Genomic DNA, 12,818 nt, shown 5'->3' with positions numbered 1-12,818 from the left:
GATATTCTGGCTCTTATCCACATGAAACAAAGTTTTGTCCAATACAAGTAGTGTCCATGTTAACAAAACTGGCTCCACTCACACCTATTTGTAGACTGAAGAGTGATCTACAACACACTATACAATTTCAATCAAAATCAGTTCACCTTTTAGATAAATTACAAGCGAGTTAAAGCCTAAGGCCAGCAGTTTCTTACAAAAAGTTAACACGACTTCATCCAAGAATTCCAGGGTAACACAACAAATACAAAAACAGAAACTTCTACAATTAAACGCACTAAATTTAAACTGCATCTGTGGCAATTCCAGGAACGGACATTGTCACCAGCACGACAACCTCTGTTAGCCATGCACACATCCAGAAGTGCATTAGTACACCTGGCTAACAGTGCACAGTGAAATCCATGCTGTGTGAAATTCTTGCGCAAGACATCACCCTCTTCGCGGATCTTTGACGCGTAATGATTGTTAGAGCCGGGGGAGGGGGTTAGCGTTTGAGGGCGTGGCCTTAGGCACATAAAAGCATGGTACATTAACTTGATTAGCTGGCAGTGACAAAGCAGCAGTGATGATGAAATGCAACTTTCAACGTGATACTGGTTACCTGATAACATTCAAGATGCCATTAGTCTGTGAACAAAATTCTACATCATTGTTTTGCGTGATGTTTGCTTCCTCGTACTAACGATTTGATACAGTCAACTACCTGTGTAGTTAATTTGCTTTTAAAGACATTTCAGCCTCTAATATTGCTCTAGCCAAATTTCTCACAACAGCACGTGACAACACTCTCGATAAATTGCGCAGCACTAGTATTTACAATTACAACACTTGCATTGGACAAACACTTTGCTACAGGATAACAAAAATGACAGTACTGGTAAGCTATACTGAGCAGCATTGTCATCAAACTTCATTTCAATAACTGGGCATTGTATACACCATCCAAATAGTAACTGATGACAAATATCCTACTAACAGCACACACACACACAGAGAAAGCGCATCTAAGAGATGTCAGAGACTGACCAACGCAAAGTACAAGCCACTTTCACTGGCACAAGAAATTTACAATTGAAACCCCACAACATGAACGGCAAGCAACAAGGTATACGGCTGTGAGGAAAAACACCACTTGTAACTCACCGTGAGATTGTGTTCTGCCAGATCGCCTCCTCAAAAGCAAGCTCGACTCCGAGAGCGAACGTGTCAGACGTCTACCCAGGATGTGATGGTGCGGATGATGGGGATGAGAATGGGGGTGGTGATGATGGTGGTGCGAGTGTTCACCCGAAGGATGATGTGGGGACAATTTCGGGCTGCCACTGCTTCCGCCAGCACCCGCCTTCAGAGAACCTCCTCCAGAGCTTCCGCGGCGCTTCCTGCTAAACGGGCTCCTTTCACTGCTCCCTGAAGGACGACATGAATTTCAGCGGGAACAGTCATTTAAAACTGGAATATCCCTTCAAGTTACAACAAAGATTATTTTTAGTGAAATTTCAAAAAGTAAGTTAGTAGAATGCCAGTAAAATGGATGATGCTTCTCAAGTAAATGAGAAAGAAACGATGTTCTGGCAATTGTTTACATCTAAAAATGAACCACAAACATTCTTCTAACAGAAAATGTACCTGTAACTTTTTGTACGGCACTGATACGAAAATCATTACTAACACACTACTCAGCTAACTTGTAGGTAACGAAAACACACAACTCACCATGAGAACTACTATGGTCCCCTTGCGACTCCTCTTGTAAATGAGATAAAGGAGGACCACCTGGTTGATGGTTGTCATTATTGTTGGCCTGCCTATCCATGCGTACGCTACTCCAACTTCGGGCAAAGCTATTTCTCACGGACTGATGTAACGAAGATTAAAAGGAAAAGATCATTTTAATCGAGACTACCAATGCAGAATGCTTCATACCTTACAAAGATGGATCATTAAAACAAATGCAGAATACTTTATACCTTACAAAGACTTAACATTTAAAACAAAGATAAAACTACAGAAAAATTTTGTCCAAACCAGTTAAAACTTACATCTAATCCTGTCAGTTTGGTTCCTCGTTTGATTAGACGGCGGTCGGTCACACGGTCCAGCGGGAGGTTGTTCAGTTCTAATCCATAAACGTGTCGAGCCAAAACTCGTGTCAAAGTGTCAAGTGTTTTCTGGAAATGAAAGTCAACATAACAGCATATAAATAAGGAATTCAAACGACAAACTTCCCACCGAGGCAAACGGTTATACTTATTTTAAAAGGTATTTTGACTTTGGTCTGGTATGCCATTTGGAACTGCGATGTAGGGGGAGGAGAAGTAACCTACCCTAAATACAATAACACCACAGGATAATTATTCCTCCCATGTTAGAGCTTCTCGGCCAGAGTAACACAGAACTTTGTGGAACCCTTCGGCAGTCTCTTATACTTTTGGTAGTCCTGTATGACTCAACAGACTCTATAAGTTTAAGCCTTTTCAACAGGTCCTACCACACTAGGATGGCCAAACAAGTCATCAGTGATAAAATTTATAATGAAAAAATTCTGGCAAAGTTACAGAAGTTGGATAGCTAGGTGGGAAGAGGATAAAGGGAATGGATTTAAACTAAACATAAGTATACTTAAAGGCTGAAGGAGTATCACTCTTGAAAATATTGTATAAATACAGAAGCAAACCTCACTTTGTATCCAAGAGAGCTGTCTGAAAAATATTAGACTGTGAGACACCCAGCTTTATTGCACTTCAAGCTTAATTCGTACGCATTCAAGGTCCCCATTTGTACCTTTTCTTCATGATTTTCAGAAACTTCCTACTAGTATTTATTATGCTACTACTTATCTGCCAAAATGGGATAGGCATCATTATAACAACCATAAAATAAACAGTAAAATACTGAGACACTTACAGCCCATTCCCTGATGAGTTCATCCCAATGAGTTAAAGCTGATAACGTGAGCAGAAGCTGGTCCCATAATTCTCCTGAGATGACGACACTTAAATTAGCCTTAATCCAGGAAACGATCAGCGTCTGGAAATGAAAAAAAAAAAAAAAATAAGTGATTTAATAATTAGTGAGCAGAAATCTTTGTGTGAACTGATAGAAAAGCGCTTTCAATATAACTTTATTACTGTAAAATCAGAAGTTATATGACAAAACCTAGAAAATATGAATTCATTTTCAAAACAGAAACTAAGAATTCCCAAACGAAAAACAGAAAGATGAATTCCTGTTCAAATTTACTTCACACAAAGTCTACAGCCTACACACTCCACAATTGTGAAGACTTAGCATTTCTTACAACTTAATTCGAAAGAATTAACTTGTTCCTTTCAAAGTATTTTTATTACGAACCTGAAACAGAGCTGAAGCGAATCTGCCACCTATGGAGTCCTCCTTATGCATGGTTGGTCGACCACACAACGTTTGTGAGGTTATATGAAGTAGCACCACTAATAGCTGTTCCCTGCCAAGTAAAAATTAAAAGTTACGGTGCGTTAGGAAAGTGAACTCATCTATGTAAGCCCTACACAGGCAATCCCCAGTTAACGGCAGGCTCGGTTAACAGCGATCTGGTTTCATGGGGCGTGTCTAGCGACGAAAATCAGCAATTTTCGGAGCCGAAAATCACCGATTTCCGCTTATCAGAGCCGATAACATAGGCGCTGATAACTGAAAATCAGCGCTTTTCGGCGCCGATAACCCCTGAAAATTGCCGAAAAAGCACCAAAGTCACCAAATTTCGGTTAGCGGCGATTTTCAGCTATCATCACACCCTCAGAAACGGAACCCCGCCAATAACTGGGGACTGCCTGTACAAAGGCTTTGACATTTCTGTTTATTTCTATGAACTTCCTAACAAAAACTTAACCAATAAATACCATAAAAAAATATTGGCAGTATATTCTTTTTTACAAATAGCAACTTTAGCACAGTGATGAAAGAGGTATTCTAACACTACTGCCTACAAATATACTTACAGCATCCCTAAATTTCATCATAAGAATCAAATCATAAAATACAGCATTTTACATCTTATATGCAAAACTGACAAAGATAATACACAATCAATCATAAAATTTCTGGTAGTGAAATGTGTTTGGCACCAAGATTCCTCCCAATATTCTGCTGAAACAATACATTCAAAGAGCACTCAAACTAACCATGATTTTTGTTCCATTCGTGTGTTCATGACCATGTAACGATAAATATTCAGGACATGTTTGCATACTTCCACTTGTTCATCCAACAATCGGGGATAATCGGGTGAAACCTCCAACAGAAAGACATTGGCCGCACTGGTAATGAAAACTTGTAGGACGTTCTGAAAGAGAGTACCACAAAATGAGGAAATGATGTCTGTAATTCTAATAAAATAAAATACAAATCTATCTGAAATTCATGGTAAAAGTAAGTGAATATCATTTTCCCTAAACAATGTCTGATATTACAAAGAGCAAGAACTAGTCTACCTAACAAAATCTACAACAAAGTTAAATGATGCACCTGTTAGATGAAACCAAAGAAATCACAAAAAAACTGTCATCAGTTTGTTTTACAGAACAAAATGGTGCATCCTAGGTGCAAATTACTATTTTGCAATTCGACAATCCTAAGAACAAATTACTGTACATAAATTTAAAATATAAGTGTAAAATACAATTACTTGGGATAGTTAAAAGTCTTCAGACACAAAGTTATAATGATTTATTAAAATTTATTGTAGAAAAAATTGTAACAATCAAAAACTAGATAGTACAGTTTAAATTTTTCTTTGTTATCTTCAACATACACACCTGGAGACCTGCCCGAATGTGAATATCTTTGTTGACAGCTCCCAGGTAGGATTCATTCCTCATTCTCCTAGGAACGTTGTTTTCTACGGCAGCAGATCCATCTTCCCGAGGACTACCCCCACCTTCTAACGGCTCTAACATGAACGGGGGCATTTCTGGGGCCTGCAAAGACAGTCTTACATAAGATAAACTGCCTAATTAATTTTTGAAAAATAATGAATGGATCATAAGTTTAGATTTCATAATACAGTAGTTCCTTTTATCCAATTAAGGCAACTTTGAATCTCTTTATACATCAATAATTTTTGCTTGAGCAATGGCACAAATATAAAATGGCATTATTATAACTTAAACTAATCAATTAACAATGATTTTGTTCAATGACAACATCATCGCAACTTACATTCATCTGTATCCAGTCTTTGTAACAAAATATGACAGTCTTCATGACAGACGCATATCGGAAACTAAGACACAAGGCTTGCCGAAATAACTCGTGAATAAAGTTGATGTTATCCCGTGAGGAGAAGAGGATATCTCTGACCATAGTCCCATCTTCACTGGATCCACTTTCATCGCTGGAACAGAATTAGTTGAATTAGTTTATTACAAAACTGGAAACCCCACTTGAAAGTTATATTTTAGTCAACTTCATGTAATGAACTGACAGTTCATTTACTTCTTAGAACAATCACCTTTATAAAATAGCAAAACTCAACACTGAACTATTCACCTGATATAAATGACATCAAGGAAATGGAAAAAACTCATAATTTTCATCACATCAAAACTGCATTCATGTATTTCAACTTACTTGACATAAAATGCAGAAGTGACTGAATCCTGGTCACTTGTACTGCCCTCCGGAGCGTCACCATGACCAGACCGGCGACCATCTTCCTCCCTGTAAACAAAACATCATAAATATGAAGTTAACTTGATACCCTAAACTACAACTTCTATCACATCAGCAATAATTAGCTGTATATTGTTTTAGCGCAAGCTCCACATCATAACAGGTTTACGTTACAGGCAGAGGTCTTCGTAATTCCTATGTATCTAAGGTTGTACCAAATCAAAGTAACAATGGCAAAACATAAAATTTAGTTTAAAAGGTATGGAGCAATCGAGATTTGTGTCATCTATCGTAGTTACCATATAATTTGACAACAATAATACTTAAGTGATTACTTTAAATGGCATTTAGAATACAAAAAGGGCCCTCATAAACTAAAGTCTGAGGTTCACCAAGAATTCTTCTTACAAGACTGAGGGAATCTCACAAATTTAGGGGTACAGCAAGACATAAAATGATGATGAAACACTTAGCATGGATATTTTCATGGCAGACTAATAATTATATGGTAGTATGTGTTCATAAGCGGACTCAATAAACTTATCCTAAGGAGGATCAGGTATGTCAATTTACTTACCCTACAGAAGACATCGACTGGCTAGTTCTCTGAGGTGTGGCAATGACAAATTTACGAACCCACTCCACCACTGCCACCTGGCAAGTGCCGTGAAGACTTACACCCGGACTGCTACGAAGTTCTGGTAACTCTGCAATTGCCGAACTTTCAGCCTCCAATCTCTCCAGGACAATTAGTAAAAGAAATATTTGACATTTTTCCAATGGATACTTGTCAACTTTGAGAATCCCTCTTTAATTTTTGTTAAAAAACAATTAAACAAAAGGCCTTGATAAAGTAGAGTAATATTTAATTTTAAAAATCACTGTTAATACTAGACAAGGACTTACCTAAATTTGGTTTATAGAGGGAATTTGAAGAGTTAAAATTGGGGAAAATGTGGGGCATGTACCAAGCACGGAACATTGTAAACAGGTATGAGAAAGTCTTTGGGTGCTGTGAACGCTCTCGCCATTCAATCCTTCGTACCTGCAAAAAAATATTAAAATTACTCTAAAACCTACTAGAAAACAGTCCTAAACTTTGTTCCTCAATTATGAAGAGAAAAAAGCTTCTTGTATGCATAAATATGCAGAACCAAGAGTCAAACTAACTAGCTTTTTTGTTTTAAAAAAAGCATTTCAAATTCCTACTGCTCTGTATGGAGAAATGTACCAAATGTCACAAAGACGATTACATAGACATATTTTACTACAGTAGATTTTTCAATTCCCTTTTATGCATACAAAGGTAGAAGTAATTTTTTGTTAACATGATTGTTGAATAAACTTCATTTTTGTAGTGTTCAACATAAAAAAGCATTGTGTAATCAGAATATAATGCATTGAAGTTACCCAAGAACAGAAATATCTTTACTTTTCAAAAATATTTTCCTCAAACGTAATACAGACATTAAAACTCTATATTATTCATAGCTGTTGTGCCATTTAAAAACATAATGTGATACAGAAACATAAAAATGTTCATAATTTCTTATTTAGAAAGGGTTGTTATAATTCTCTTCAAACAACCTTTACCTTTTGTGGGAGATACAGTTGATACATCCCTCAGCAACCTCCACATATCATATCAGATGTCAAAATAATTATGGTTTATTTCTAATCTTAATTTTTAACCAATGGCATTATTGGGATCCCAAATGTCAAATAATAAGGAACTCCTGAAGCTGGAAAGTTACTGCTTAACACAAACACCAACCAAAGACTTACCTGTGTAACCATAAAATCCATCATGGACCTGAGGAGATAGGAGGAAAGGTCCTCTGGAGTTTTCTCTGTGTTTGAGGGGGGTATAACTGGCGAGGGCTCCACGCACGTGATGCCGCCATAACCCAAATCTGGTGGCATGGCTGCCGGAGGAGGTACCGGGAACCCGGGAATGAGGGATGCAAACATGCGGTCCATCTCTGGGGTCTTGGATTCTCCGACAATCATGTACCAGATGATGAAAAGCCTGTAAAAGTTTGTTCATTATTATTATTATACAAACAAAACCACCTCACAATTTCACATTCAACCACCTCCACACAGTCATAAAAGCCACAACTTCCCGACAGTCTCGGCCCAGCCTTACCGCATTGCCTCTCTTCGTAACCGCACAGTATTCCCTGGGTGGAGGATCTTTTTGAATATGTGAGTAAGGGCGTTGCACTGCCATCTTTTTTCGAAGAGCTCGGGCAGAAGGCATAACAATCGATCGAGTACATACAGGGACGATTCTAAATCCTCCCTGTGACTCCTCTGAACTGCAAAGGTACCTGGGGAGAGTTGTTGAATGTTAACAGTGGTGAAATCTCTAGGGACTTATGATTTACCTGTCTCATACTTAAACTAATGAAATTATGATCAAATTAAACAACAAAAAGAAATGAATAACAAAGACAATCAAGGGCAATGTCCTGACAATTAATATCAACCAATTCTGCGATACCCTCCAGGCAAGCTAAATGCCACTGAATTGTCTAATCCACTCACTTTTTAAAATGAAAAAAATTCATTCAAATGACATCAGCTTTTTATACCATTTATGGCCTACACAGCGTGAGCAGAGTTTAAATGTTAAATTTCAAATATCAAAGAGTATAATACCATACTGTACCAATTTCTAAAAAATACATCCAGTACAGGCTGTGCTTCTTTCATAAGCCTTATATGTACTGTAGATTTTATGACTAGACATAACTCAATTCAAGTTTTTTTAAAACATTATTGGACTAATCACAGGTGCAGGCAAAAAAGGAAAATAGGGGAATGATCTGTCTTTCCAAAATTACTTTCTGTGATATTCGTAGTCACACTATCATTGTGTAAGAAAAATCAACTTTACCTTTTTGACGAAGATTTCCCTCAAAGGTAATAAAGGCCTCATAGAAAACGTAAAAAACTGGACTGTAGTTAATCTCTAAGAAGGTCTTTACTTCCGCTACATCGACATTGTCTGAAAGAGAGTGAGAAGTAAATGTCACAATTCTAACAAATCTGCAGTGCGCCCCTTTCCACTTAACCTAACCTTAGCTTTCATCATTACTTCATCGTTTCATCTGATCAGTGAGTCAAATTTCTAAACATATACCAGAAAGCAGGTCAGTAACAGCCTACAGTGAACCATGAGAGGAATACTGTATCCAGCAACTCCTTAAGAACCTTAGGTCTTTCTCAATTACTGACACCAAATTAAAATTTCACCATCTTCTCATTTTTTGCCTAATACAATTGTCATTAAAGAAATTATGGAAAATCCCAAAACATCACTGCACTGGCAAGATCTCCAGAAATAATTTTATCAGATCCTTATCTCTTAGCAATATGACTACAGTACATGACAAAAATGATTATATATAAGTACTTTCAAGGGCAGCTTACTGTGCAAATTATCAGTTGAAAAAGAATAAGAGTCAGTTACCAGGTAACTGATTCACAAGTACCTCCAGCATCAACAATCATCTATTTAAGGCAAACAATTTATGTATGCTAATAAAACAGTGAAATTTTTAAAGAATGGCTAGTTTTAAGGACATCTTAATAGTTAAAATGATTAGGAGCCAGTAATAACAAGAAACAAAAAACTACAAAATGAGTACAAAGCAAGAAAAATGTTTTCAACAAGTGACAGTACACACTAATGTTTTTGAGCATATAAGAAAATTTTTACCATAAATAACTGCAAGAATAATGAATCCCATCAACACTAAATATCTCATAATACTACTCAACATTTCACCTAAAATAGATGATCAATTAACTAAACGTGAGCTGAATTTTGTCATCTAGCTTTATAGATATTACAGACAGTTTAACCAAACCATTCATAGAGCTTACCTAGAAGGTTTGATATTAAATTTTTCTTAATGTTTTGAAATGATTTTAAGAAGACCACCTATAAACAACCGTTGTCATTAATGTTAGTAATAAAAATGAAAATGTTTGTTTCCAATTTACTACACACATCAGTGTTTCCAAGGGGTAATAAGCAAGTAATATTTTGTAACACCTGTTCAGCTTACAAACAAGCAGTGTTATAGATATATTTAACAAGTTGCCATGAACTGATTACTATATCATTTCGTAGATTTTTTCTAGCCCACTTTCCTTCTATGTGACATCAGTCATACATGTACAGTATAATTAAAGAGATATCGGCACGATGTAGAAATTACAAGTCAGTTGCTTACTAATGTTACCATATTATTAAAGAATACGCAAACTGAATTTTCCAGTCTCAAGTGATTCCATCTATCCACCTTGTTGAAAATGATGACAATGACTGTGTCACAACATTCCTTTTGTATTTCATCGCACAGGCGACGTTACGTTCCTAAAACCCAGGATCCCTCAATGCGTCTCTAGTTGCTGTTGGGCCAAGGAAGAAATAAGTGTGTCCAATGTCATCTATCGCTCTCCAAGATTGTGGCGTCTTGTTTGAAAAACGAAAATGCATTAGCCTGAGATTTATAAGCTGGTAATTATTAATAATTAGTAATTTTTGTGCAGTGGCTACTGACAGCCTAACTACAGATCAGGTTAGGTTAGGAATGTTATGTTATAGTATATGGCTGCTTTTAAACTAAGAAACAAAGCATACACTAGATTTAACACCTAGGATATTTAGCCTACCCTTGATTAAGCCTATTGTAATTGTAATTCTAGATAATCTATTAACTAACAGGCCTAAAAAGTCGTAGGATTTGCCTATATTGACTCTAGAGTGAAATTTTTGAAATAAAGGCTGAAATAAACTTAAAAATTATAAAATAACCTTAAAAATATTAAAATAATATATACATGCCTAGTCTTGATTAAGATTATCGTAATTATCAATTCTAGATATTACCTAAGACTTAAAAAATGTCGTAGGATTTGCCTACATTGCCTCTAAGGTGAAATTTCGGAAACGGAGGCTGAAATAAACTAAAATATACTAAAAAATTATAAAATAAAATACGCGAAACGACCTGGTGACTAACCTAGCCTACGATAGGATGTATCGCAATTGCTCAAATATGCACGACGATAGTGACGTAATTCAGGCCTAAAACAAGCGTCTTCGCGTGCCATAATAAACGTGATAATTATCCCGATCATCGGATAAACCCATTAATCGCCTGATAATCGAGATAAACCCAGAAAAGAGGAAAATAATCGGATCTCACCCAAGACAGCCCGCAGATGCTTCAGGCGGGTGGGCGTATCTCTCTTCAAGTCGAGGCATTTGTACTGGCTTTTCTTCACATCTGACGATGCAGCGGCTTTCTTGAACATGTTTCAATGTTCATGCTAGGTTTTTGGGGGTCATGCACGCCAACCCACAGCCCGAAATCATGAGATGACCCCAAATTACGCGATAATATTCACGGGGTCGCACAACAACAAAGGTTCACAAACACTTGGCTCGAATGGTGTCTCCGACCCGAGGGTGAAATATCGTAAATAATTTTATTTAGAGTATATCTACCCTATTTAAAAGATTTATAATAATTTTTAATATATTTAAAAAGAGTTTATATCATATTTTAAAGCATATCTAATAAAATATTGGTAATACTTCAAAGTTTACGATCGTGTCGAATGCGCTTTAAACGGAGGTGAAATTCTTCCAAGGGATCACTATTCAACGCCAGTACTTTTACTTCTCTCCTTTCCTCTGAATAATACTTTCGTCTAATACATACTTTTATTGAATTATAATTACGTCGGATTAAACCATCTTTCATCAATTATATCGCGTCTCACTCCATATCATATGGATCTTTAACCCTAGTCAGTCACTGATCTGGTATCTCATTTTTTCGTGACGTTTTGATTGTCGCCATAATACCACTCCACGAAAGATACCCAACAATGAATTATGTTCATTTATAAATGAATAAAAATATGAATATCGATAATCCATATGGAAAATGTTCGTAATAAAGATACGAATGGCAGAAAAATAATAAAGAATATACAATTTCGAGTAGATAAACTTTTTGACAAGTGCATGAGAGGATGTGGATATCAGATTACCCACAATTCTGTTCTACAAACGTAAAAAATGAGAGGACATTGTATATATTTAGTCCCAGAACCTTCAATATTAAAACTCACGATCGGCAACGCATGATATCACTGACTTGGTACCAGTTGACAATGACAGTGATAAAAAAATACATTTAAAATCAATTAAATCATACTTCTGATCATTCTAAGGCGTTGGTGTTTTTCTTCGGGGAATTTGCTGTTGCCAAGTTACTATTAAAAAACGTTCCATTGCTTTATAAAGACGAATTTTTATAATTTTTTTTATAAACTGCAACTTGCATAAAGCAAAGACGACAAACGAACTACGATGCAGAGGATGTATCTGATAATGTATTCCACACACAAACAAATACATTTATCAATCCCGTCCTCATCCATATGATTGATAAATTCAGGAAACGGCCAAATAATCACGACAAATGCCTATAATTCATCAGAGGAAGCGATTAATCAGTTATCAAGATGACTGAACTAGCTTGCACTGGTGCAAACCGAGTAGATGTTGTGTGCTGACAAATTGACAACACGAAAACACATTTAGCAAATCAATTTCTTCTTTTTTATTTTCAAATCGTTATTATCATAATCGCGTTTAAGACATTAATCGCTGCTGTTCTAGATACTTTTGCTGTTAGATTATAGATGGCCTTATGCCAGCAGGGCGTCTAGATAGCGGGGTTCAGCAATAGACCTACATATGGCTATGCATTGATTGGTCACCACTCCATTTATAGTGACGAGCGTTCTCTCAGCAATGTCTCTTTCTGATGTTGTTAAGTAAGTAACGGCAAGGGGAGTGTCTGATTCTCACTCTATTTGTTATTTATTAGATGCACGAGAGAGAGAGAGAGAGAGAGAGAGAGAGAGAGAGAGAGAGAGAGAGAGAGAGAGAGAGAGAGAGAGAGAGAGAGAGAGAGAGTAAAACCATATAGGCCTATGGACTGTACAGGTGGTATGACCTTGATTCAGCTTAAATCGTCAGCGTCTAATTATCCCTGTGTGTACACATATGTTCGTTCATGTAGCCGTGCATTATTATTATTATTATTATTATTATTATTATTATTATTATT

General features: G+C 36.5%; 1 protein-coding gene across 1 annotated transcript in view; it reads right to left on the bottom strand.

Annotated features, from left to right (window-relative positions):
• Positions 1–11,136, bottom strand: part of LOC136852904 (ral GTPase-activating protein subunit alpha-2) — a 38,619-nt gene extending 27,483 nt beyond the window's left edge. The window contains 15 exon segments of the mRNA XM_067127857.1: positions 1,147–1,410; positions 1,717–1,858; positions 2,043–2,171; positions 2,908–3,030; positions 3,355–3,466; positions 4,164–4,324; positions 4,797–4,958; positions 5,200–5,374; positions 5,611–5,700; positions 6,230–6,359; positions 6,559–6,697; positions 7,438–7,681; positions 7,802–7,985; positions 8,555–8,665; positions 10,878–11,136. Of these exon segments, the coding sequence (XP_066983958.1) occupies positions 1,147–1,410; positions 1,717–1,858; positions 2,043–2,171; positions 2,908–3,030; positions 3,355–3,466; positions 4,164–4,324; positions 4,797–4,958; positions 5,200–5,374; positions 5,611–5,700; positions 6,230–6,359; positions 6,559–6,697; positions 7,438–7,681; positions 7,802–7,985; positions 8,555–8,665; positions 10,878–10,986 (2,275 nt within the window). The 5' untranslated portion in view covers positions 10,987–11,136.
• Positions 11,137–12,818: the final 1,682 nt, after the last annotated feature.

Source organism: Macrobrachium rosenbergii, chromosome 26 (genome assembly GCF_040412425.1).
Source record: "Macrobrachium rosenbergii isolate ZJJX-2024 chromosome 26, ASM4041242v1, whole genome shotgun sequence".
In the NCBI taxonomy this organism is placed as follows: Eukaryota; Metazoa; Arthropoda; class Malacostraca; order Decapoda; family Palaemonidae; genus Macrobrachium; species Macrobrachium rosenbergii.
The sequence above is the reverse complement of the archived record's forward strand: the minus strand, read 5'-3'. Positions and strand labels throughout refer to the sequence as shown.